This window comes from Pristis pectinata, chromosome 6 (genome assembly GCF_009764475.1).
Source record: "Pristis pectinata isolate sPriPec2 chromosome 6, sPriPec2.1.pri, whole genome shotgun sequence".
Classification (NCBI taxonomy): Eukaryota; Metazoa; Chordata; class Chondrichthyes; order Rhinopristiformes; family Pristidae; genus Pristis; species Pristis pectinata.
This window is the reverse complement of record NC_067410.1, coordinates 24,682,968-24,710,888: the sequence shown is the minus strand read 5'-3', so window position 1 is coordinate 24,710,888 and position 27,921 is coordinate 24,682,968. Positions and strand designations below refer to the sequence as shown.

The following is a 27,921-nucleotide window of genomic DNA, read 5'->3' as shown; positions in this document are numbered from 1 at the left end:
TTCTTCACAGTAGCAGGTGAAATAGTAAACTTAGAGTTAAATGAATCATCATGTCATAGCATGCAAAATGGATTCCAATTTTTATTGATTTAATGTTTCATACTCAAAAAGCATTGAAGTTTTATTTTGCTTAATCATAATTTATAAGTGAAAATGTACTTGGTTGGATTTGAAGTGCTTTCTGAGGGTGTGAAATAAATAAATTTTTATGCATATAACATTTTTCTAACCTTGTTGCAAATTCCTCAGATGACTTTTTTGGTTCATCAATTGTAAATATAGTTTTATAGAAAATCTGAAAGTAGGAGGTCCAACCTCAGAGGCTGCTATCAAGAATGGTGTAAATTCACCCTGTAGTATATGTGAGGGTCAGGAGGGGAGGGTGTTGGATTCAGTCAGTGGTAGATATTCATTCACTGGCACTTAATTGCAACACAAATGGAACAGACAAAAAAAAAATAGAATTGTCCAAATTTTTTTTCTGTCCAGAATATTGTAGAAAACTTAAGTATCTTCTCTTTCCTGCCAATCTATACTGATACACACGTGAGCACATCCATGTGTGTATGCATATGTGCATTTAATCCACTTCATTCTTCTTAGTCAGAGAATGAAACAGTACAATCCATAAATATGCCTTCAAGCTTGTCAGTTCTGACCGTGGTAGATCACTCCAGGGATGATCAGGGTGATGTATTTCTTTTTCTCTGTCCTTATTCAGGAGTAGCAAAGTTAACTCCAAGACACATTCAGGATAAATACCAGTGCAAGCTGGGATTCAAGTTTCATCACTTGAGTGTTTACATTAAAGAATTCTGTGAACTCAGCACTGCTTTTAGAATTTAATTAATTACTCTAATGTATACAGATATGGATTGTGGCCAAGGGCATGTATATTTTCAGAGTTGTGAGCATTCACACTGAGGAACCTCCTTCTTGGTTGTAATTTCACAGTGGTCTATGCAGTCTAGAAAGAACCCAATTCAGAACATTTGTTTGTGCTGAGTTATTCAATTTTGGACAGAATAGACACAGGGGTGCTACAATTGGCTCAGTTTCTACTGCCCAAAACAGAAAATAACTCCCACATCCGATTGCGATCCATTGATCCCAGTAAAAGAGCTAACATTTGAATACTATCTGAGGCCTGGATTGTTCAAGTGTGATGCCCTTGCTGTTGAAAAGCTACTTTGATATTTACTGTAATGTCTCTAATATGATTAATATTCATCAAGCTTGGACTGGAGGGTGTTCATCTGATACCAGCAGGTTATGTACAAACTTTAGGAAAAGAGAAGTGGGGCAAGGCCAAAAAACATAAACATCAAAAAAGTAGCACACCTAAAGAGTTTATTGGAATTGGTTTATTATTGTCACATGTACCGAGGTACAGTGAAAAGCTTGTCTTGCATACTGTTCATACAGATCAATTCATTACACAGTGCATTGAGGTAGTACAAAGTTAAACAATAACAGAATGCAGAATAAAGTGTAACAGCTACAGAGAAAGTGCAATGCAGGTAGACAATAAGGTACAAGGTCATAACGAGATAGATCGTGAAAAAAAAGATAAATTTTCTGATAAGTTCAAGGGTTAACTATGCACCTTTATGTTTCTTCTCATGGATTAAAGCTCTTCTTTATAGTTACAATCACATGAGAACGTTCATTGGACTGGTTGAGAATTTAAAAACTGAAAACCGTAAGCAATTCAGATGGTCTGAAAAGGGAAGAATAATGTTCTTGCCCCAAGTACTTTTAAAAGTGTCGCTCTTTCAAAAATGAATTAGTTAACAGGACAAAATAAATGGCAGAAGTATAATATTTTTTCCTTTGCCAAATACATTTGTGTGCAAGGAGATGTTTTAGTATGTTGGAGTGATTCCAGCTGATATAATTTGTGTTGGTTCATCTATGAATCTGTTTATCAAGACAACCTCCTGTTTTCTGATCCTTATTAGGGTAAGTTTTGAGATGCTGAAAAGCTTTTAAAAGAAGCCTTGTTTATCAGGGCATTGGTAAGTTTTTACAAGGCTAGCTACAGTGCAACACACTAGCACCAATACCACAAACTGGTATTTAATTTATGCCATACTCTTTATACATCAATGTTTTTATCCTCTGATTGGGTGAAGATTGAAGATGGTTGACTAATTGATATGTGGCAATTTACCAGTGTTGAGGTAGCCTGGAAATGAGAAGTTTTAATGCAGGGGTGGGGTGAGCATGGGAAGGGTACTTGGCTATCAGTGAGTTGGCTACTGAAGGGAAAAGACTGGAACCAGATTTGTTACCATTTGGAAGTACTAACCATTTGTTGGCACAATTTACTCTTAAAATGATTTAAACATATTTGTTAAGTGATCCAATAGAATAGTAAATCCCATAGCTAAAGGAGTTTGATTTTCATGGATTAAATCTGGTGTACATTGATGAAATAAAGAAAATGTAAATATGTAATAGGTTTCTTTCTTCTCAAAACAGTACTGAGTCTGATCTGCAAGTTTGATTTTCTAAGTCCACTTTAAAGATTATTATCAAATTTCTCAGTCCTGGAAGGTTGTGGAAACTCAATCGCTGGAGAGATGCTTCAAGCTGCCAGATTTGATTTTTGGATTTAATTCATGTAAGAGTTTCTGGCTCATTGAAGTTTTTGATCATCATCATGTTGACTTGAGAATATTAGACTTTTTCAAAGCTAATTATGTTCAATGTATGATGAAACCCAATGATAAAGGTATGTAATGAAGACATTAAAAAAAAAACCAGAAATATTCAGCAAATGACTTGACATCTCCCATCCAAAAAACCTAATCCCTCCACTTTTATGAACTTACCTCCATTACCTCTCCAAGGTCCTTAAAAACATTGCCATCTCCCAGGTCCATGTGCATTTTTCCCAGAACTCCCGTGTTTGATGCCTTCAAATTTGAACCCCTGCTGTAGTGCCAATACTGTTCTTATTGTAGTTATAAATGGAATCCTATGTCACTGTGAAAATGTGAAAACAATCCCTTTTTGCCCTTCTTGAACTGTATGCAACCTTTGACATGCTTGACCACATCATTGTTCTCCAGTGTCCCTCTCCACTTCTGTCTGGAAGATAATTCACATCAAAATGTAAGCATTCTGCCAATTGGTATCCTTCAAAAAGTTGTATTGCAAAACTTGGTGTACTATTTAATATGCATATTTCTGTTGTACCAGGAACATCTTTCAAAAGCTAGGATATTATTGTTGCAACTTTATATGTGTTTATGCCAATCGAGTTTTTATGATTGCATCACCCACAATTGGCTATTTGAAAATATTCTGGATTCCATTATATATTAACTGGATGTTATTTAACAGGTTCCAGATCCAGTTTCAATACACTATTTTAAAGAAAGGTGTTTATTTTGAAAGTAGCACGGCAATTTACTTATTTCAGAAAAACGCTCTGAAATGGTTTTGACAGTCAGAAAACTGAATTTTATATGTGAATATCTGTTACAGATAACCTTGAAGAAAATAAAGTTAGATTTAACTAATCAAATCCTTTTTAAAATGTACTGTTTCAGTTACTTTTCAAGGAAAGTATCCCAAAGAAGCAAATAATTCAGAAAAATAGGAAAATAATTACTGAAGAACAGCATGCAGAACAATAAGATCACTGTGTACAAAAGGCCTTTGCTGATATGCAGCCAGAGGTCAAAGAAAGAACACAACTTGGGAAGATCATAGAAATTTTTAAGTCTTTCATCTTAATGGCTTCCATCTGAGTTCTAAGGATCAGATATAAAGAGCATAAGTAGAACATTCTGGAGCATCAGGCTATCTGATAACCTAATGTGACCAGGTTACAGAAAGGTTTTGGTATTCATTTATATATTATTAATTGTGTTCCAAGCACTATGTAGATGGTGGTATTGGGTGGGTGGGCAGAATCTTTTTTCATTTTCTTGATGGTATTCTGCTCCTGGCAGAATGTGTCAAAATTGGCTTTAATTAGCTTTCAAAGTTTTGATAGAGGAGAAGTAATGTTTCCACATCTATGTAATTTAGTTTGTTGATAAACACTTGAAATGAGTAAGGAAGTGTTTAATAAGCTAGTATTTTAATTGCTCCAATTATGTGGAGCGTGTTATTAGATAAACAAATATGTTGAATTAGTATTATTGGTAAGGATATATGATAAATTAAGTGACACAATTACTGTATGCTGTGGTTAATAAAGACAATTCAAATGATCATTTATTCAGCATTTCCTACCATTAATGGTTGCCTAATTGTTTTTGATGGCCTGAGCCAGCTCTCTTAATGATTTATAAGTTTTCTATTAGCTCTTTCATAGTGTGGCCTCAGATCTAAGATGTTCTTGTCTGAAACTGGCAATCTTTCATTTCATGCATGTCAAATTCGTTTTTTTAAAATCTGGCATGATAAGTAAAAGAACCGAAGGCTGTGTCTTGTGTTTGTGTAAATACTGGGTTTCTTACTGCTTCCTGGCAATTAGATGGTAAAGAAAAAGTCACTTCCAAATATTTCAGGTCACAAATTAAAGTAGCAGCTGTTTCAGTTCCCTTGTTTAGCAGAGGTGATGAAAATTCTTTGTTGTGTAAGTATTATTTCTCTTAATCCCTCCGAGTCTAAATAGTTTGACAGCTCTTGAAAGCCACTTTTACCACTATGCTCAAAGAATGGTGGAGAAAAAAGCTACAGTAAGCATCTGATGTGGCCCAACAACAGGTGCTGCTTGATGAAATGAGTAAATTGATGCATCAAAATCAGTCATTCTTAAAAAGAGGCTGAGTATTTGTTACACCAGTTGTACTTCTGGGGACAGATTGGGGTATTTGAGATAAAAATATAATATTCATTATCTGATGGGGCCACTAAAGCTAGTATCATTTATTTATAGACTTAAACATACACAAGTTTGAGCTTGTTAATTAAAAGGAAAATTGGATGAGCTGTTCCAAAATAACTGATAATCTTAAATGTTTAGATGAACAATAGGTGTACAGTTATTTGAGGATAAAGGTTGTGTAAAACTGTTGACATACAAAATACTCACCAATAAACATAAATCAGTTTAGCTGATCAAATAAAATCTGGAAATTGTTCAGTATTTATTACAGTCCAAATAATTTTTTGCTTAATGAGCAAAAGGTGAATACATTGAGTAAATTTGTTCATATTATTGACATTGGATGTGAATTTGGTCAATGTCATAGCAACCTTTAATATTTTACAAATTATTTATTTGCCTGGATTTTGTAGTCAGCAATGTAACAGTGGCATTGCTGGAAACTGGCTTTGAAGAAACTTGCCCACAAAGCTATTGTGGACTCATGGTGTGGACTTCCCCTTTACTGATGCTGGTTACTCAGATGTCAGTCCATGAGCCACAGAAGCTGTCATCAAGCTGGATAAGTTGGCAGCCACATTCAGGAGTAAATTTAGAGCAAACCAGGAAGGAAAAAGATCAATTTCAAACTAGTATTTTAAATATTTTATGGGTGCAAAATAAAGATTAAGCCATTCAATTAAGATTGAAGCAAGGTTCAAAAATAAAATTTAAAAAATGTATTTATTCCATATTTGGAAGTATTTGAGGGAATTGTAAGCCACAAAATTAGTTTTGGGGCCAGAGAATTTGCTGTAAATTTCTTTGTGGGTACTTTATGGCAAGGTGAGTTCTAAGTAAGTATTTCTTTTGTTAAATTGATTATTTCCTTTTATTGAAGTGGTGAAATCTGCAAACATTACACCCTGGAGATGGGATTTCACAACTTTTATTTTATGTTAATATATCCCTGCATGGAAACTCCAGAATTGCTATCCATTTCATAGTATAATGATGGTGAATATTGTTAATTTCACCATCATTACAACTACAAGATCTGGGCTATTATTCTTATGATCTGACATTGGAATTCCTCCAAGTTAAATAAGGGTTTTTATGTTCATTATTCAGTGTTTCAATTTTCACTGTTATTAAGGCACATGTAGGCACAACTTATCATAGACATAAACTTATTCATTTGTTGGAAATGTAGTCTCAGAATGAAAACTGTGAGGAATGAAACTTCAATACTTAGTTCACTAGCATGCTGTAAAATTACCCCAACTGATGTTACAAGAATGAAAAGAACAGATATGCAGGCAAATTGCAGTAGGATGTAAAAACTATAGGGTTGTAGTTCTGGGGGATTTAAACTCTCTCTCAATATTGACTTGGGTATTGTCAGTGTAAGGGGCCTAGATGGGGTGGAATTCGTAAAATGCATCCAAGAGGGTTTTTTGAAACAGTATGTAGAGACATCTCCTAGGGAAAAGGCTGTACTCAAACTTATCGTAGGGAATGAGAGTGGGCAAGTGGTGGAAGCTGCTGTGGAGAAGATAAGGTTGGTCTTAGAGTTGGTCTTAAAATGGGAGGAGGGCTATTTTCAACAGTATAAGGCAGGACTTGGTGAAAGTAGATTGGAAGCAGCTGCTAAAGGGAAAAACAACATCTGATCAGTGGGAGGTGTTAAAGGTGAGATAAGTAAGAGCTCTGGGTCAGCATAACGCTGCAAAGATAAGTGGCTAAGATGGTAAGACTAGAAAATCTTGGTTAACAATGAAAATTGAAGGCTTGATCAGAATGCAGATGGAAGCATTTGGTACTGAGTGAGTAATTTGAGGTTTAATGGGAAGTAGAAGAGAACTTAAGAAAGAAATTAGGAGGGCAAAAAGAGGAAATGGAATGGTCTTGGCAAACAGAATTAAGGAGAATATAAGTATGTTATAGGCAAGAGAGTAGCTAAGGAAAGAGTAGGTCCCTTCAAAGACCAAAAGGGAAATCTGTGTGTGGAGCCAGGAGATAAGAGTGGGATCCTCAATTAATATTTCTCATTGGTGTTCAGCAGGGAGGAGGAACTGGAATATGGAGAGCTAGGAGAGGGATATGCTGATATTTTCGACCATATCTATGGATAGGTAATGAAGAATGCATTCGGCATGCTTGCCTTCATAGGCAGAGGGATTGAGTATAAGAGTTAGGATGTCATGTTGCAGCTATATAAATCATTAGTCATGCTGCACTTGAAGTACAGTTCTGGTCGCCACACTACAGGAAGGATGTGGTAGCATTAGAAAGAGTGCAGAAGAGATTCGCCAGGATGTTGTCTGGAATGAAAGCCTTTACTTACAAGGAGAGATTGGATAGACTGGGTTTATTCTCACTGGAATATAGGAGGCCTTTTAGATGGTTATAGAATTATGAGGAGCATAGATAGGATGGATAGAATCATTATCTTGGGGTGGGGGAGTCTAAAACCAGAGGGCATAAGTTTAAGATGAGAGGGGAGAAATTTAAAGGAGAACTGAGGGGCAAATTTTTCACACAGAGGGTAGCGGTTATATAGAAGGAAGTGCCAGAGGAAGTGGTAGAGGTAGATACAATTATAACATATAAAAGGTGTTTGGAAAGGTACTTTGATAGAAGAGGAGTAGAGGGATACAGCCTAATGTGGGCAAATGGGATATGAGTAGGTGGGCATCATGGTTGACAAGGAAGAGCTGAACCAAAGGGCCCATTTCTGTGCTGTATGATATGGTTCTATGATAAAGGATTTAGTGCCATTCAGCTTGCTTTTCCACTGAACTAATAATATCAAAATGAATGAAAAATATACTTAGGCATTATTTCTAAAGTCATATGGCCACTAAAGCATTTTTCATTTACATCTTATCCAGTTGAATTCTCTTGCAAGCAGAACAGGTAGGATTGATTGGAAGATGCTGATTAAAAGTGTTTGATATTGGATAGTGGCATGAGAGAGGTTTCCAATGAATCTTGGGGATTTATTTAGTTTTCCTGTTGACATTATTATGCTTTTTTTTAATGGAATAAGGATAGCCAATATCTTGCCAGCTTTTGTTATCAGTTCTGCACAGAATTACTGACATTTCTCAGCAATGATGTCACTAAATTTCAGGACTCTGATGCAAGCTATGAAGTACTGAACTTACTGGCCAAGCTCTGCTGGTCATCTCCTAGCTTCACTCCACAACTGGACTCCCATTTGACTCTAGTGGCAAAGTGAAGCTTGCTGAAATTCGCAGCATTTATGCTGAAATTTCTGCTCTTGCATCCATTTCTCAGGTACAGGATCAATGGGTCTATTAATTTGGCTCCTCATCCTGTATTCACTGAGAAGTATATACCTGCAGGTAAGAAAGGGAAAAGTAATATATATCTTTCTAAAATTATTTGTTTTTGTTTAATTTTTTTCATTACTTTAGCATGCAAGGTTTTAGACTTCCATTCATTCAAACAAAATTGAAATTGTAATGATTATTTCATTTGCTGTAGTTTCTAAATGTTGAAAATCCCTAACTGTTGACAAAGTTGGTTAGTGGTGCTTTGCTGGCTGTTAAAGGGTTCCAGAAGAAGGTTTGTGCAGTGCTTTATCTGGCCCATCCATGTTACTCCATTTTGTCAGTTATGCTCCTGATGCTACAAGTGGCCTTTTCGCTTGACTCTAGGGCCATCTGGGTAAGCAGTATTGACTTTTCGGATTTGATGAAAGTAAGTTTGGAGAGACAGAAAATAGAGATGGCAGGCTTTTATCAGTAGAATCTGGGCCCCTGTGTCAACACATTTTCTTTTTGTCATTTAACTCTGAGGGATGTCTCTAGAGTGGGAAGAAATTAATTGATCACAATAGAAGACAACTTTCTATGAAAACTGATGCTTCTGTTAACTTGGCAATTCGATATAATGTGTTTTACCTGTCTGCAGAGAAACAGGGTCCATAATTATCCTTATATTACAGATAATTTACCTGTGCAATGCAGTGAATATTACATATTACAGATTAGTTCTTGCACTTAGCATATAAAAATAGCTTCATTTCATTGCAGAAGTCACTATCAAATAAAAAACATAATGAAAATAGTTGCTTTCTTGCAATCCAAGTATTATTTTCCTCCTATATCAATTCAGTTTAATGCAAGTTAATTAGTTTCTGGCACTGAACCTGCTGAAGAAATGTTACAATATGTGAATTGGCAGCGCTTCAATTAACCTTTTTAACTTCCTATAGCAAGTTATCTGACGTTGTGGATCAGATCATTTTCTAACCAAGTCACACCCTATGGCATTTTGAAATAGATAGCATTCCAAGTCACATTGTAATTATTGTATTAAGTTTCAATTGATTGATTAAATTCCACAAGCTTGATGCTGTTTATTTGTCAAAAGAAGCTGGTACTTTGATTAACCAATATTCTTTGTATGTTGGGATACGTGAAATGATTCAGTAACTGTTTATGGTGCAATACTTTTAGTTTTGCTGTAATCCAAGCCAATGAACAGGTGAACTACCTTGCAAAGCAAAAGCTGCTGCTTTACAGTAATCACATGATTTTCTTTCATTTTATTCCTAAATGTGCAAGAATTTTGAAGGCATTGTTGACAATAATATTGCAATTGTGTTTGTATTATTAGAGATAGTTCAATGCAAGTGTAATGAATTGTGTGCTCTTATATCTGACGTGCTTCGACAGCTTAAGCAAGAAATAAGTGTTTCCTGTTACGCATTGATTATTTTGGATTTTGGGAATTGATGGCATCCAGTGCTTATTGCTCTTCCTTGCAATACACACAAAATGCTGGAGGAACTCAGCAGGTCAGGCAGCATCTATGGAGAGAAATAAACAATTGCATTATGGGTCAAGACCCTTCAGCAGTCCTGATGAAGGGTCTTGACCTGAAACAGCGACTGTTTCTTTCTCTCCATCGGTGCTGCCTGACCTGCTGAGTTCCTCCAGCATTTTGTGTGTGTTGCTTCAGATTCCTAAATCTGCAGAATCTCTTGTGTCTCCGTTTAGTTTCTCTTCCTTGATTGCCCTTGAGTAGGTGGTGGTGAGCTGCGACCATGAATGACTGCAGTTCTTCTGTTGATACCACAGTGCTGTTGGGAGAGAATTAGAGGATTTAGACTCAGCAATTTTGAGTGAACATTATTATATTTCCAAGTCAGTATGGTGGGCAGCTTGGAGGGAACATGGAGCTGGTTGTGTTCCTGAACCCGAAGCCCTTTTTCTTGGTGGCAGAGATTGTGGATTTGGGAGGTACCGTTAGAGTAGCCTGTGAGAATAACCCACACCATATTTTGGAGATGGTACTCAATGCAGCCACTGCGCAATGAATGTTTATGGTGATAGATTGCCAGTCAAATAGGTCACTTTATCCTGGATGGTGTCAAGCTTGTTGAAATTTTTTAGAGCTACGCTCATCCAGGTAAGTAGAGAATATTCCATCATGTCCTTGACTATGTGCCTTATCAATGGTGAGAAGAGCTTGGTGTGTAAGGAGGGATGTCTCCGATAGGGGAAAACTGGAGTGATCATGCAGCTCCCTTTCCACTCTCTCTGCAACTTAACAAGTTTCTTCCATCGCCGTCCCAGTTCTGCAGGCAGGTATTTGACCTTAAATGTAACTCCTCCTACAGATGCAGCCAGAGACTATTTCCAGCATTTTCTGTTTCTATTTTAGATTTCCAGCATCTTCAGTTTTTTTTAGATTTTCAGTATGTAGCATCCATGCATTTATACATGGCCAATGGAAATTTAACCTACCTCCATACCAGGTACTGTTATCACTAATCTTTTAAAAGATTAGTCAATGGATAGAACGTAGTAGGAATAAACAGATCATTTCTGACTGTCGGGTTGCCATAGGGATTGGTGCTGGGGCACAGCTATTTATAATCTACATTAAGGAGTTGAATGAGGGGGGAATCCATGCTTGCTGATGGTACAAATCTGGGTGGCAGTGTGGGTTGAAGTTGGTGCAGAGAGGCTTCGGGGGGTATAGATAAGTGAAATGTATGAGAGAATACATGACAAATGGGATAAATTGGAGAAATGTGAGACCAACCACTCTGGGGGGGGGGGGGGGGGGGAGATAGAAGAGTATTTTTAGACTAGTGGAAGTCTGAAAGGTGTTTGTGCTCAGAGGCACCTGTTCACATAACTGAAAGCTAACATGCAGATACAACAAGGAATTAGGAGGACAGACAGTAAGTTGGCCTTCATTGCAAGAACTTTTGAGTATAACTGTTGAAACATCTTGTTCCAAGTATATAGGCCCCTGGTGAGACCCTATCTGTAATATTGCTTACCTAAGGAAGGATATCCTTGTGATAGGGGCAGTGTAGCAGAAGTCCGCCCACTGGACTCATGGTAAAATTAATTTGACTTGGCCTATTTTCTTTGGAAATCAAAAACTGCAGATGCTAGAAATCTGAAATAAAATAGAAAATACTGGAAAATATCAGCAGGTTCGACAGGATCTGTGAAAAGATACAAAGAGTTAATTTTGCATGTATATGACCCTTTGTCAGAACCGAGAAAGAGAGAAAACAGGTTAGTTTTGAGTTGCATAGGAGAGGGAGGGATGGATAGGAAAAAGGGAATATTTCTGATAAGGTGAGGCCGGAATTGCTGTGGGAATAAATTGTAAAGTTCATTTGGGGTTAGTGCAGGAAAGTGGTGCTCAGGGAATAGATCAGCTAGGATCCTATAGAATGGCAGAGCAGCCTTATGGCCTAATCCTGCTTCTATTTCTTTTACATTTTCATGAAAGACCCTTCAAATTCATGACATCACTTGGCCAGTCTTAAAGATTGGGTTCAGATTTTGCCCAGTTCTCTCTTGCCCTGATGAAACTAAAATTAAGTTGTAATATCTGACGTATTAAGCCATCTATTTTTTGGATGGCATAGACTGGAAGACAATCTTAATTTTTTGTGTGTAATTCAGCAAGGAATTAGTTGCCTGCGATCTGATAAATCTAAATAAAAGTAAATAACCAAATTTAAAATAAAACGACATGCACTTCTAAGGTTGAAATTGGTTATTTATGGAAGTTTGAAGGCACTCCCAGCTGTAAGAAGAATCTTTGTCCTGGTCATGTACTTTTTCACATACAGTCCTTTATTAAAATTTGTTCATAAAATACTTGCTGGAATGGAGCATTGATTTCTCCATCTAAAACCAAATTGTTGGCCTGTTTGCCTCCATTAAATCAAACTCTGGTCTGAGAAGTAGCAAATATAATTAGAAGATTGCTCAGAAAGCATATGCTCATATTGAAAATGTTATTTTATACAGGTTTCAGCTGTAAACAGTGTCCAATGTTATGCACAATGTGCTGATTGTATACTTGCTATTAACAGTTAGTTGGTTGTTATACATTTTATGGATTGGCTGTAATTTTGGCTGATACTAATATGACATTAACATTTTTCTGGCCAAATCTTAATTCGTTTCCAGGCCAAGATTCTGGCAAGACATTCATCAATGCAGGGCTCACTTTTTGTCAGTGGTAAAGAAAATTAAATATCGTTTAGGCAATTCCAGTCAGCTAGGCATTGAGATCTAGACCAGAGATGAGTGAAAGGAGATGAGAATCTAGGGTCATGAGTGAGTGGAAAATATTGCATATGACGTCAATTACTTAATGTGTAGGAGTGGATGTTCTGTAATTTGGAATGAAGTCCATAAAGTTGAAAAACAAGCACATTGATATATATTAAGCATGGTGAAATGTAAACATGCTCCACGTGGAATTTAATTGCATGTGGATCATATTAGAAAGGAATTTCTGAAGGTAAAGAAATGAGGAGAAAATAGGTCAAGTTGAGGAGTGTTATGGTGCAAGCCCGTCACTACAATGAGGAAACAATCTACTGATTGGTTAAATGATTGGTCTACTCCTCACAGTGAATCAGATCCTTTGAAACAAAGAATAATTTACATTTACCTGTTAAAATGGAAGCAAGTCTGGGACCTCAGTGTATGCATTGTTGAACACTGAAGTCCTGAACTTGATGGCAGGTAGAGAATGCCAAATCTGTTGAGTCCAACAGTGAAACTTCATTTTGCTGAGACTTGGCGCAAGATCCAAGTCCCTATTGCTTTCCAAGGAAATTGCAGGGAATTGAGTAATAATGCAAAGGAAAACGTGTTTAGTTTTCCAAATTATTTTAATTTACTTTAATCTTTTTATGTATCTGTTTTATGTGTATTTAGGTAACTTTATTTGGGATTATTTTAAATACTTAATATAATTTTACTTGTATATGCAAGTTATAAATGTCAGACATCTTTAGTGAAACTTCAAAATAAAGTTATAGTTTTGACGCTGATGTTGCTGGGAGCAAGGGTTTTTGCACAGTCAAAGCTTTCAGGGCATTTTGGGTGGTACTTTGATGATGTCATTGGGGTCCCAACTGCTGCTCACATCATGTTGATGGAGTCCAGGACACATTGAAGCAGCAAGGTCAACCATCCGCATGCAGACCAGATAAGTACAGATAAGGGGTAACAACAGTTTGCATTTGGGCTCTTGTCAGCATGATCTGCTTTAAAAATAATAGTTACCTCATTTTACTTAATTTTTGGCAACATAATTGCTGACTGAGAAAATGGAGGTTGAAACATATAATCCCATGTTGCATAACTGGAATTCCAAGATTGACCTATAATACAACTCTTAATGTGATTTGGGAAAAGAAATACAGAAATTATTTCTTGATATTCATGTTCCAATTTTATTTCTTCCTCACTAACTTTCAAATAAATCCTGACTTGTTGGTAAAGGCACCTCTTTATCCTGATTACTTACAACCTTTTTAATGAGCCTTTATGGATTAAAATCATAAAATGAGTTGAAAGTTTGTTCCCCTACTTAAATCTATTATTTTTGAGCTAGGTGCTGGGTTATGACTGGCGTGTTAATAACTTTCCATCTGATTTTTTTTCTGCACCCATCAACCTATTTCTCTTCAACTTCGACGACCTTCTTCATCAATAAACTCACATTCATGATTCAGTACGACAGAGAAATCATAAGCATAATTTGCATGGCTCCTCATTGCTGAGACTGAAATTGGCAAAGTAAGAGTGTGTCATTGGAAGAGAATACACACTTTGACCTACTGTTGAGAGTTCATGGCCAATATGAATAACATAAAGATTGTATAAAATAATTGGCTCTAATAATCAATGTTCTCATTTAGGTTTTGCCATTAGGGTTCTTGGATTACATCAGTGTTTAAGGAAAGCTATGCATGGTTCAATGTATTTCTGGTTAACTTTTTATAAAGAGGCCACTGGTTATATTTTGTATTATTTTGTAGTAGATATTGCAAATTATTATATCACTGTTTTGCTTTGTGGTGTGATTCAAAACTCAAATGTGCAATTTTCATTCATTCAGTAGTATTATATAGAATTATTAATTATAATAGAAATAATTGTTAGTCATATAAATTATTATTAGTTATAGATATTATTGGAAAATAAATCATGGACAGGAGTAGGTTGTCATGTGAGGATAATATTTCAAAGGCAAACTTTATTGATTGTATTTTTCAACACTCAGCAGTGAATTTGTTTAGGATTGGATGCTTTGTTTAGGATTGGATGCCTTAAGATCCCCAAGAATCACCATATCCTCGAACCTGAAAAGGACCTTGTGCCATCCACTATGAGGATCTTTTTTGAACATTTTTATTTTGCATCATGTATGCTGAGCATAATGTCCATTGGATATGTTGAAAAATTTATACTTTTTAAAAACTATTATATGTAAGTGGGTTCTGTTGAAGAAGCAGTTGAAACAGAATTCTGATGTGTTCTTGAACTCCAAGTTCAGAACTTTATATTGTGCTTCTATTTTAAATCTTCTGTTTTAAATCCTCTCAAGGACTATAGCTGTGGCATTTTGTCACGTGCCAGCAACAAAAGAAACACACTAAGTCATGTATAAATGTTAAAACTATTTTATTAATAACTAGTTATGATAATAAGAAAAATAAAAGTAAAAATGTTAGAAGTAAAAATGTTAGATCTTAAATATGAACCCCAAAAACTAAACTCAAGGTGTGTGTGTGGCAAATTCCCAAACTCCAAGTCCAGGAATAGTTCTCAGAGTTCAGTTCAGCAAGCTGTAAGGTGAAACGTGAGCAAAGGCTTCTTCAACAACCACCGTTGACTGAAGACAAAACGTAGAGAGAAAATAGAGAGAAATCCAAATGTTCCACAATGGAACCCATACGACACCTCAGTGTCTACTCAGCAGTGGCTACTCCACCGCTTTGTTCCGAAGCATCTGCCACCCCAAAAGGCATTCGAATTGTGGCCGTCCACGCAAATACTCTCTCTCTCTTCTCTGACTGAATCCGACTGACTGCTCCAAAAACATCATTAGGTCCTTATCTTCTGTTGTCGTCATCACGCCACACACGCGCGTGCGCACACACACACACACACACACTACTGTGCTCTATCTTAAAGGGACATTCACCAGCAGTAACCTAGTCCGTAACACTTAGTTCACCTAGACCTGTAGAATATGGTTAAGGGGAAAAACTTGGCTTGCACAAGAATAACCTGTCTACAGGTAAGGTTTAATTTAATCTACATCTAGTACTTAAGGAGTATTAAGTATGCATTCACTAAAATAACAAGGTTAGCACTTTTCAGTTTATTGATAAAATTAATAATATGAAGGAATGCTTTCAGTTATCCTGATTTTTGCAGTATACCGTATAGTATGAAAAGTTGGCATGGCGTATCTTGGGAAAAAATTGCAAGACAAAAGGCAAAATGTATAAAGCACTTAGGAATTTCAAAGCTATTAGATACTGTGTTCAGTATAATGGAATCAATGTGAAGTGTTTTGTGGACATCGAATCATGGTAGTTTGAAAAGCATGCAGTGTCTTGTGCATTTAAGATCATCCTTAATCAATTGTGATATTTACTTGAAAAGTTATTTTAGTACAAACATTATTGGGCTCCAAATGGAAAGCAATATTCTATTTCAATAGCAATGGAAAACTGAATATCCACATATTATATCTAATATGAATATCATAATAAAATTGTGATGCTTTCAAATCTGAATGTTATGTTGGTAAGAAGCAAATGGAAATGATAGACCTGAAAAATGTTGACTGTAAATTTAATTCATGAAGTTGCATAATAGTTTCTAGATCAAATTTTATTTTCAAATAGATCCTTGAAATTTGTTTTTATTTGTCAGACCTTACAACTTAACTTTTATAATTGTCGGCCTTTGATATCATACATCCTTTGCAATATACATCTCTGATCAGTAATCTTGCCTGTATGGTCATGTTTTTCTGGCACAGCATGAACCTCTTTGCACATCGTAGTCAAGTAAACATACCTGTATATATCATAATGTGTAGCAGGGAAATGATTTGTAGGTCTGTATGTTAGTTTTGGGCTTGTGTCTGCAAGTGTGACATACTCTGCAGACTCTGGCCCAAAGCCAGCATTAAAGTTCAATGACAACTGTAATTCATTATTATTTTATAAATGCAGTACTTGGGTTAAGATTGTTTTTTCTTTTTACCTGAGGCAACATTCCCAAAGACACATCAATTTAGAATGTTCAGTTGAATGGTATTTAATGGATTTAACTTTTGATATGCAAAGTCTTGATTGAAGAAAAATGTTTGTTGCTGAATGACAAATAAACCACAAGGTGGCAGATTGTAAGTTCCCAACTGAGCATTTTAGAATAAACTTGGGTGCCACTTCTTTAATTTAAGATAATTTGCTGTGATGGTGAAACTTTTGAATGAAATGTGCTCACCTCTTAAAATATAATTTTTGTCATTAAATATATTATGATAACCATTTCCTCAGATTGTCCTTGTATGTAATGTGAACATCCAGGTGAAGGTTTGCCAGTGGTTTCTTTGCTCATATATTTCTTTATTCCTCAGTGCTTCCTTGGAAATGCCTTCTCCCAGGTTTCCAACATTTTATAGTGCCAGCAAATGTTACATACTCTTCTTCTGCTTTCATCATATCTATCCTTTTACCTTAGTTGCGAAATATACTTGCTACAGGCAAAATACAATATGACAGATTTTCCTTCCCCTCCCTCAGATGAAACTCTCTGCTTCTGTGAGACACTGCAGCTGGCAGGCTGGGTTCAAACTGATAAAATACATATGCAAGTGAAAATGTTGAATGTCTGGGAATGCTGTAACTTAAATCTGTGACTGCAATAGTGAGAGATAATCATCTCTTAAGTTACTGTGCCACAGTATTGCTGGACCAGTGGTCTTTAAATGGATTAAGAAAATACTGACATTTTGCATGCAACAAGGAAAGTTCAGGTATTTCACTCATCTGATTCCTTAGTCTCATGAAGTGATAAATGGTGTAATCAATGTACAGAAAGACTTTACAAAAATATGGGAGTGTTGACCAATGATTCCTTATGCGACCAATACACCTAGTTTCTAAATATAAGAAATATTTTCAAATGCAGAAGTCAAACGACAACAAGCTGAATTGAAGTTGTTTTACATGACTACATATGATTGTCATGCAAAACTACTTCTGGAAACACTCAGCAGGTCAGGCAGGATCTGTAGACGGAAAAATTGAATTCCTGCTTCAGATCAGTAACCATTCATTTGAACACTTCTGATGAAAGATCACTGGCCTGAAATACTAACTCTCTTTATTTCTCTGTAAATTTGTCATTATTGTGTATGCATCTGGGACATGCTCATAAACCATAATTTTTAATAAAACTTGGTTTTAGCATTTTGTACATGGATACTTGCTGACTCATTGTACTGCATCTCTAAGCATCCCACATCGCGACTTAGGCAGCTGTTATATTAAAAAAAGGATTGTCTCAATGTGTTACTAAACTTCAAGTGATCAATATTTTCTTGTTTCTGTGGATCATGCATTAAGTAATAGTACAGACATTCAAAAGATATAGGAATGCCTTTGACCCAACTAAATATTGGTAAAGTTGTCACTTATGGAAGTAGTTTGTTGTAGAAATAATGTATGACTTGGATACAGATGTTATTGTGCATGCACTGTAAAATGGAAGGGAAGAAGATTGGTTTGTACGTTAATAAAGTATTGTCTTTTGTAGTTACTAAGTTTGTTTATTTATTTGTACAGATTGAAAATCTTCAAGAACAACTTAAAGACAAAGATAAGCAGCTCAACAACTTGAAAGACCGAGTTAAGTCATTGCAGACAGATTCCAGTAATACAGATACAGCTTTGGCAACACTAGAAGAAGCTTTATCAGAGAAGGTAATAGATCACACACATTTATTACGATATTTGCATGTTAAACAAAATGAATGGATCTGAAGGAATATTTTTGTAATATATACTATAAATGGGAAATGCTTAATGGGGGCATGCTTACCCCATTACTTTGAAGGATTTGACCTTTCTTCAACAAAGCAGCAATGGAAGTTTCGTTGAGTTTTTCCCCATTTCTACTGCTTGAGACTGGAGTGGAATAGTTACATTAACTATCATTTTCTATTTCCTTTTGACAAAATAAAATTGAAAATTAGATGTTTAATCGCCATACTGTCATTGTAAATCTTTTTTTTCTTGGCTATTAAGTGGATACTAAATTTGTGAGTAGATGAATTCGCACAGACATCTGAAAAAGGGGATGGAGTTGTTGGCATATGTATAGTTGCCTGTGGCATGACCTGAAAGCAATGGTTTTACTCCACCTGGTATTTAGCTGGAGAAAATTGAAAATGGATGTCCTGCAAGTAGTCTGGCAGTTTAGAAGCATTGGTGTAGATGGTAGTTGTTAATGTACAGTTAGAAACTGATACCACATTTGTAGATTTGTTTCCAGGTATAGAATGTAAATTAGAATGAGAGGACATAGGGGCCGTGTGAGATCCCAAGGGTGGAATTGCAGAGTAAAGTGATCTTATTGTTAGACAAGCTGTGGTTAAAATTATAGATGTAAGAATAGAAGGAGGCCAAAGCAGTACTCCAGATGTGGGTTTACCAATGCCCCATGTAACTGAAGTGTAATTTCCCTAATGTTGCATTCAACACATCGCTCAATGACCGATAGCATTCTGTTACATTTTCTAATTATTTGCCATACCTGTATACTTACCTTTTGTAATTCCTGCACCAGGATATCCAGATCCATTTGCATCTCAGATCTTTGTTATCTCTAACCATTTAGGTAAGATGCTCCTTTTTTGCTTTCTGCTGCAATGAACTATTTCACATGTTCCCACACCATATTCCATTTGCCAGTTCTTTACCCACTCAGTTAGCCTGTCTATATCACTTTATAATCTCCTCATGACTTCGTTGCAAGTTATTTTCCTACCTTCATCTAAGTTATTGTTATAAATTGTAAAAGTTCCTGCATTAATCCCTGTGGCAGAGTATTCACTACATTTTGCCAACCAGAAAAGGTCCCTTATGCACACCCACTGTTTCCTGTTAATCTTTCTTTTTCAATCTTTTTATTAATTTTCAAATTAGTACAAAATAATATATATATATAACATTAGTAGTTATACATATGGTACAAAGAGATCAGGATGTTTCCTGTTAATCTGCTAAGAACTAGAACTCCTAGGAACTTGAAGCTCTCAACCCTCCAGACCTCAGCACCGTTGATGTAGAGAGGTGCCTGTGCACTGGCCCCTCTGGAGTATATCTGGAGTATTGCATTCACTTCTGGTTGCCCCATTATAGGAAGGATGTGGAGGCTTTGGCGAGGATACAGAGAAGGTCAGGAGTGATCAGTGGTGAGGAAGTACAGAGCATTCTGTGGAGTGGAAGTGCAGGATGATCCCTGTTGTGGAAGTACATTTGGCTTTCAAATGTTGATGGATTTGACCTTTCACTCCACTTTTGGATATTCCATTGAGTCCAGGGGCATACCACAACTTCCTGAGCTAAATAGCAGATCAGTTCATATCTTGCCCTTCAGTTTTGTATAAACCATAGCTAGCCTGAATTACTTGAGAAATCAGTTAATCTTTTTCATGTTCAAATTATGATGGATAAACCTGAGGGAATAATGAAGTATTCTTTTGATTGAATCAGTGAGGAAGATTTAATGGTTCACACACAATAATAGAGTATTTTGATATTTCCTATGCTCCTCATTTTGTGATATGATATAGTTTGTGCCTTTCAAGATGTTGCTTTGTATGTTTTCGTAACAAGAATGCTGTATTTTCAAAAGGCATTTTTTGTTCAAACACTGTTGTTAAAGTTGCAAAGCTTTGATAGTGCACTAGTGTAAACAGCTATATACGTTTATGATGGCCGTTTGTGTTAAACCTTGCATGTTGTGAGAAATTGGTCTTGTAATCAGTGTGCAATTCTTACAAAATGTTGGAATTTTGCAACAGGTTGTCACTATTTGCTTCACAGTGGGATTAGGTGACATATTAACATCCAGGTTTATAGGCCAATATTTTCACTGATTATCCAGAGATATTAAAAATTCCAATTACCATTTTTTTTGGGAAACTTAGTCATATCATTAGGCTTCTTGAATATCTGCATGGGTACTTTCTGATAAAGTCAATGGACAGCCATTTGTATTGGGGATCAGTGATCCAAGGCCACTGAACTTAACTCTGGTTTAAAAATATAACTCGTAGATACCGAAATAAACAGAAGCAGTTTAAGTTGTACCTAAAGCAACTGTAATAACTTTAATTAGCATAAGATCCCTTTTATAATTGAATATACACATTTGAATATGTAAGCTTCAGGAATGAGTGCAGAACTTGAAATCATGAACTGGCAGGGGGAGGGGTTGAATTGAAGAAAAGATAACACAAGATGAAAGAGGATCTACTAATTGTCAGAACTTCAGCATGGACCTATTAGTAATTGCATTGAAAATCTGTTCTATTTTTGTTTCTAACTCATGGACCCCAACAAACAAATTGTTCTCAAGATGTGCGATAATAATGGTACAATGATAACGACTGGTTACAAGCTCCTGATTGGAAGCCTGTGACCAGTGATGTACCATAGGGACTGGTGTTGGGACCCTTGCTGTTTGTTATATGTAGTATATTTATTCAAGAAGAGCAGCAGGGATAAGCCAGTTAGTCTAATGTCAGTGTTAGGGAAATTATTGGAAACATTTCTGAGGGCCAGGATTAATCTACACTTCGAAAGTTTGGGATCGATCAGGGATGGATTTGTAGGTAGGAGTTCTTATGTGACTAACTCATTTGAGTTTTTGAAGAGTACATAAATATATTGATGAGGGCAGTGCAGTTTAGCTGGTCTACATGAGTTTCAGTAAGGCCTTTGACAAGGTTACACATGGAAGGTGGGTCCAATGGGTTAGAGCAAAAAATGGTATATGGTATTACTGTAAACATAGATCCAAGGCAAGTTGGAAAATGGCTATAAAAATGGCTATAGGAGAGAGGGTGATGGTGGACGATTGATTTTATGATTGAAAGCCTGTGACAAGCAGTGTACCCCATGGATTGGTGCTAGGACCCTTGCTGTTTGTTCCACACATGGATATGAATGTGTGATTAGTAATATTGTAGATGACATAAAAATTGCTAGTGTTATTAATAGTGACGAGGATAATCTTAGGCTATAGAATGATATTGATCAGTTGGTAAATTTGGCAGGGCAATGGCGGAAGGAATTTAATCCTCATAATTCCAAGGTGATGTAGTATGGGAATATTAATAAGGGTAAGGTATACACAGTGAATGCTAGGGCTCTAGGGAGTGTTGAGGAACGGAGGCACCTTGGTGTACAAGGATATCTGAAAATAGCAGCATAAGCAGTTAAGATGGTGAAGAAGTCATGAGGTACATGCCTTTATTAGATTGGGGCATAGTCTGCAAGAGCAGCAAGGTCTTGGTGCAACTTTATAAAACATTGGTTAGGCCACAGCTGGAGTACAGTGTACTGTTCTGGTCATCATATTATAAGAAAGATGTAATAGCAACATTTAGACAGGCATATGTATAGGCAGCGATGTAGACCATGTGCAGTCAGATGGGATGAGTTTGGATTGGCATCGTGTTCAGCACAGACATTGTGGGCTGAAGGACCTGTTCTTGTGCTGTACTGTTCTATGCATTGCAGAGCTTGTGGGGTAAATATATCAGGATGCTACCAAGAATGAAGTATTTCAATTATGAGAGATTGGATAGGCTGGGTTTGTTTTCCTTGGAGCAGAGGAGGTTGAGGGTATCGGATCCGGTTATTTTCGAATCCACAGGTTCTTTCAGGAGTCCAGGAATGAGTTGAAAGCAACTTGGTGCTTCACAAAGTTTTATTGAAAAAGTTTAAAACAAAGAAACAGTCACAGAGCACATGGCACTGGCTTTGCTGAGCCGAGACAAAGGGAACAAAAGAAAGCTCAGGCCAGGGGACAGGAAGAGCAAGAGGAGATTGGCAAAAAGTGACACCTTTTATCCCTGAGATGAGAGATGCTCCTTAGCTAACAATAGTCCAATCAGGAAACCTGGAACTGTTGTTGAGGCTGTGGTTGGAACTGTTGTTGAGGCTGTGGTTGGAACTGTTGTTGAGGCTGTGGTTGGAATTGTTGTTGTGGAGGCTGTTTATGCCAACAGTTTTTTGCACTATGTCCCTTCTTACCACAGAGCTGACATCTCATTTTATTACCTTGTGGTCGTGGCCCAGACCGATATCGCTGTGCATTGCAGTCCCACTTGTCCTGTTGGTTAGCAGGTGTGGACAGTTGGTTCGTCTGTACCAATCTTATTTGGACTTCGATATCTCGCTCCACTTGTTTGGCAGTTTGTACCAGATCACTGTAGGAAACAGCAGCTTCACTCCAATTTGCTTTTGTTAGCCTCACCATTTTGGCAACATCTGCTTTCAAGCCATCCATGAAAGCTGACTTCAGGAGGCCATATTTGGATTCCTCTATATTATCTTCAATTATTCCTTGAACTCCTGAATAATTGATCCAAACCGTCCTATACCAGTCTTCGTATTTAGAAACACCCTCTGAAGCCTTTTGTTTGCAATCAACCACTTTCCTCCAATCGATCTGCGTTGGGACCTGTTCTTTCAACCATCTCTTAATTGCATTCCAACCACCTCTTATGTCCTGTCTCATCTCCCATGCTGTCATCAATTCTCTCACTCAACTGTCTGGTTTGCTGAGAAGACAACATAGTGGTCAAAATTTGGAGACCATCATATTGGATGCAGTTGGTATATGTTCTTGATTCGTTGAAGTTCAGTCCAAGTCCTTAAGTTTCCTTTTTCTAGGATGTGGAATTTCTCTGGACCATTTATCAATTTTTTCTGGATCCAGTGGTTGATGGTAAACCTCTTGTCTCCTTTCATAATCTCCATTCTCATTCTTGCGTGCTTTGATTGCCTTCGTTTTTATTGGGGCAAGTCGTGACGTGGCTGCCAGACCAATCCTCTCGTTGTCATCATCACTTGAGTCACCAGAGGTTTCTGTTGAGTCAGTGTTACATCCATCCTGCAGTACCTTAGAGTTCCAAGGTGGCGCTGTTCCTGGGGTCTGTTCGCCATGAGCTGTAATTCTCCAGAGTTCCAAAGGTGGTGCTGTTCCTGGGATCTGTTCAATGCTGTGCCCCTGGAAGGACTGCCCACTGAAAGTCCTGCCTCTGTGTATTGCAGCTGATTCAGTCTGCTCTGGAGTTCCCCACATGTTGCATTAAGTTGGTTACATTTATTGCTTTGTTTTCTCACTTGTTCAGTTAATGCAGAAAGTTGTTCTTTGGACTTTTTGCAGTCTCTATCATACTGTTCCTTCAGCATGTTACACATTTCTTCCTTCTTCCCGAATTGTTCAGTTAATTCACTTATTTGGCTTTTGAGCTCAGCACCCTCGCTTTCAAATTCAGTGATTTGGCTTTTTAGCTCGGCATGCTCACACTTTCTTAGATCTGTTAATACTGCAGTTAGTCCAGCTAGTTTTTGCCTTTCCAGACCACATTTTCTGAATCTTATTCCATATCTTTCCAACATCACTCATAAGCTAATTTTCACTAGACTCGGCATCAATAGCACATTTCTTCCAGATTGTTTTGTTAATCACATCAAATTGATATACTTTATCCAGGTAAGCACTTAAACCCCCAGTTATCAGTTCTCTCTCAGTTGGAGATGCTGTGGTTTGTTTCTCAGCTCCAGCCATTGTTTCAGTTCGATCTCAATGAATACTCTTCACTTAGGTGTTAATCACAGTTATCAATAAGAGTTTCAACCCGAAATATTTCAAATAGCAAGGTAAAATAGAGTTTTCTTCTCACTCTTAAACTTCCTTCAGATGGTGTACTGAAGCAGAATCCAATGATTTCCCCAACAATTCAGAAATGGAAGATGCTCTTACCTTCTGTCTTTGTCTGAGGAATTTTCAAACTCTGTTATTCATAACCATCCCTTGCCGACTATGCCAAAATTGTTGGATCCGGTTATCTTCGAATCCACAGGTTCTTTCAGGAGTCCAGGAATGAGTTGAAAACAACTTGGTGCTTCACAAAGTTTTATTGGAAAGTTTAAAACAAAGAAACAGTCACAGAGCACATGGCACTAGCTTTGATGAGCCAAGACAAAGGGAGCAAAAGAAAACTCAGGCCAGGGGACAGGAAGAGCAAGAGGAGATTAACAAAAAGCGACACCTTTTATACCTGAGATAAGAGATGCTCCTTAGCTAACAATAGTCCAGTCAGGAAACCTATTAGATACTTGTGGCCATATGTGGAAAAAAAACACATATTCACCTGATGGACGAACCAATAAGCTAGCAAGCAGCCATTCCTTGTGCAGCCACTTGAGGTGTATTAAACACTATACATGTTAAAAAGACTAATTAAAACAGTTGAATCCAACAAGGGGATCCTGATAAAGGTATACAAAATTATGAGGGGCATAGACAGGCCAGATGTTAGAAACTTTTTCCCATAGCAGACTTATCTAAAACTAGATGGGTGTAAGTTTGGGGTGTGAGGGGTCAGAAGTTTAGGGGGAATCTGAGGAAGAATATTTTCACCTAAAGGGTGGTTGGAATCTGGAATGCACTGCCTGCAAAGGTGGTGGAGGCAGAAACTCTCACAACATTTCAGTATCTAGACAAACATCTGGATCTCCAAGGCATGGAAAACTATGCGCCAGGTGTCGATAAATGGGATTAGTATCGATTGGCACTTGATAGTCAACACGGACGTGGTGGGCTGAAGGATCTATTTTTGTGTTGTACGACTCTATACATGCATGCCCTTATAAAATAAAAAGATAAACCTACTGCACATCTTCAAAGAATTGTGCTTGTGACAACTACTTTATGATAAATATTTATGATAACACAACAATAAACTGCATATGCAGAAGGATGCATTTTTATCAATATTTACAATGGTACCATACACTATTTTTGTTTATTTCCTTACAAAATAATAGGAGGCCATTCTGGCTTTGAAACCAATTCTTTCCATGTTCTCATCAACTCTTCCCAGATCCTACCACTCACTTGTATGTTTAAGGCATTTTACAGTGGCCAATTAACCTATCAATTTGCACATCTTTGGAAGGATGTAGGAAGAAACTGGAGTACCTGGGAGAAACCCATGCAGTCACAGGGAAAACATGCAAACTCCGCACAGATAGCACTATTGACAACAGTATTGAACTCTGGTTGCGAGAGCTGTGAAGCTGCTGCTGTACCTGTTGTGCCACTGTGCCGTAATAAAGGCCAGTTGGAAAGAACTAAGTTGGTGAAGAAATAACTGTGAGCTTGTAAAAAAAATGTGATCACTATGAATGGTATTTCTGTAGCACCAGTGCACTAACAGTACTCATTGTCTCTCCCATTAACAATATTCTGTTCACCTTAGGTAGCAAACATATTTGTGCATCCACTAGGATTTTGCTCGCCTGCAATGGTTCCATTTCTGAACCCTTTCTAGTGATGCTTTACCAATTCTATTTTTCTTTGTGTTTATTACTCACATTACTAGTGCTGATATTATAGCAGGAATATTGAGTCAGAACTTTCTGCCGGTGGCAGTGTGCCTTTGGTCACTGTTGACTTGTGTTAATATGTACTAGCCTTTTGTGGATCTGCCATTTTGAATTCACACTCCAAAGCTATTCCCAACCAAGTAGCAGTGCTTTGTAAAAGCCTGGCTACCCAAATGTTTTTCTAAAGAGAAATTGTTTAGGGATCACAAACATTCAACTCACTGAAAGTCAATGAGATAATTAAAGTTGAAAATTATTAAAATTAAAAATGAAATAAAAAATAAAATCACTTAAAAACAATTGAAGTAAAATAATTTAAAACTCCATGAGGTAACACTTCATCTTTTGAAGCCTTGAAGTAATTCCTTTCTATTGAAATGAATGCATTCAATTATACCTGGATCAGGTACAGGCTCCGTAGACAGATTCCCTAGAGTCATAGAGCACTACAGCACAGAAACAGGTCCTGCATCCCACCTAGTCCATGCTGACTTGATCTTTTGCCTAGTCCCATCTACCAGCACCTGGACCATGTCCCTCCAAACCCCTCCCGTCCATGTACCTATCCAAACTTCTCTTTGACCCTGCATCTACCACTTTCGCTGGGAGCTCGTTCCGCACTCGTGCCACCCTCTAAGTGAGGAAGTTTCCCCTCCGATTCCCCTTAAATATTTCACCTTTCACCCTACGTCCTCTAGTTCTAGTCTCACCCAACGTTAGGGGAAAAAGCCTGCATGCATTCACCTTATCTATACTCGTCATAATTTTATATACATGTATAAGATCTCTCCTCATTCTCCTGCGCTCCAGGGACTAAAGCCCTAACCTCTTCAACCTTTCCCTATAATTCAGGTTCTGAAGTCGCAGCAACAGCCTTGTAAATTTTCTCTGCGCTCTTTCAAGCTCATTGATATCTTTCCTGTAGATAGGTTACCAGAACCATGCACAATACCCTAAATTTGGCCTCACCAACGTCTTGTGCAACTTCACATAACATCCTAAATCCTGTACTGAATGACATGATTAATGAAGGCCAAAATGCCAAAAGCTCTCTTTATGACCCTATCTGTGATACCACTTTCAAGGAACTATGGATCTGTATTCCCAGGTCCCTTTGTTCTACCACACACCTCAGTGCCCTACCTTTCACTGTGTAGGTCTTACCCTGGTTTGTCCTCCCAAAGTGCAACACCTCACACTTGTCTGCATTAATTTCCATCTGCCATTTTTCAGCTCATTTTCCTAGCTGGTCAAGATCATGCTGCAAGTTTTGATAGCCTTCCTCACTGTCCACTATTCCCCCAGTCTTGGTGTCATCTGCAAATTTGCTGATCCAGTTTACCACATTATCATCTAAATCATTAATATAGGTGATAAACAACAACGGACCCAACACCCATCCCTGCGGCACACCACAAGTCACCGGCCTCCAGTCAGAGAGACAACTATCTACTACCACTCTCTGGTTTCTCCCGCTAAGCCAATGTTGAATCCAATTGGCTACTTCATCCTGAATGTCAAGCAACTGAACCTTCTGGACCAGAATCCCATATGGAACTTCGTCAAAGGCCTTGCTAAAGTCCATGTAGACAACATCCACCTCCTTTCCCTCATTGAGCTTCTTGGTAACCTCCTTGAAAAACTCTATAAGATTGATTAGACATGACCTACCATGCACAAAGCCATGTTGACTATCCCTAATCAGACCCTGTCTATCCAAATACTTATATATCCTGTCCCTTGGAATACCTTCCAATAATTTACCCGCGACTGACGTCAGGCTCACCGGCCTATAATTTCCTGTATAAATTCCAGGGAATTTGTTGCAAGTTTGTTCTCATTTCTGGACTCCACAAGGAATACAATATTAAACGTGCATTTGAGAAAATACTGATGAAGAGTGACCAGCAAATTCAGGTTGTCTTTATTCACACTAGAATCCCAAATTGGAAGCATTGCCTTTTGTTCTGTGTGTGACCTCCAGGTTTTTTTTACAGCAAAATCCAACCTGTGTCCCATTCTACTGTCAATTGGGCATGATGGCTAATGAGAATGTTGTAAATGT

At 37.4% G+C, this 27,921-nt stretch overlaps 1 protein-coding gene across 12 annotated transcripts in view; it reads left to right on the top strand.

The window, feature by feature from the left end:
- LOC127571453 (ERC protein 2) overlaps positions 1-27,921 on the top strand; it is a 629,628-nt gene that overhangs the window by 246,492 nt on the left and 355,215 nt on the right. For all 12 annotated transcript variants that reach the window (XM_052017829.1, XM_052017828.1, XM_052017827.1 and 9 more), the window contains one exon: positions 18,009-18,146. In XM_052017829.1, coding sequence (XP_051873789.1) covers positions 18,009-18,146 — 138 coding nt within the window. The remainder of the gene's footprint in view (positions 1-18,008; positions 18,147-27,921) is intronic.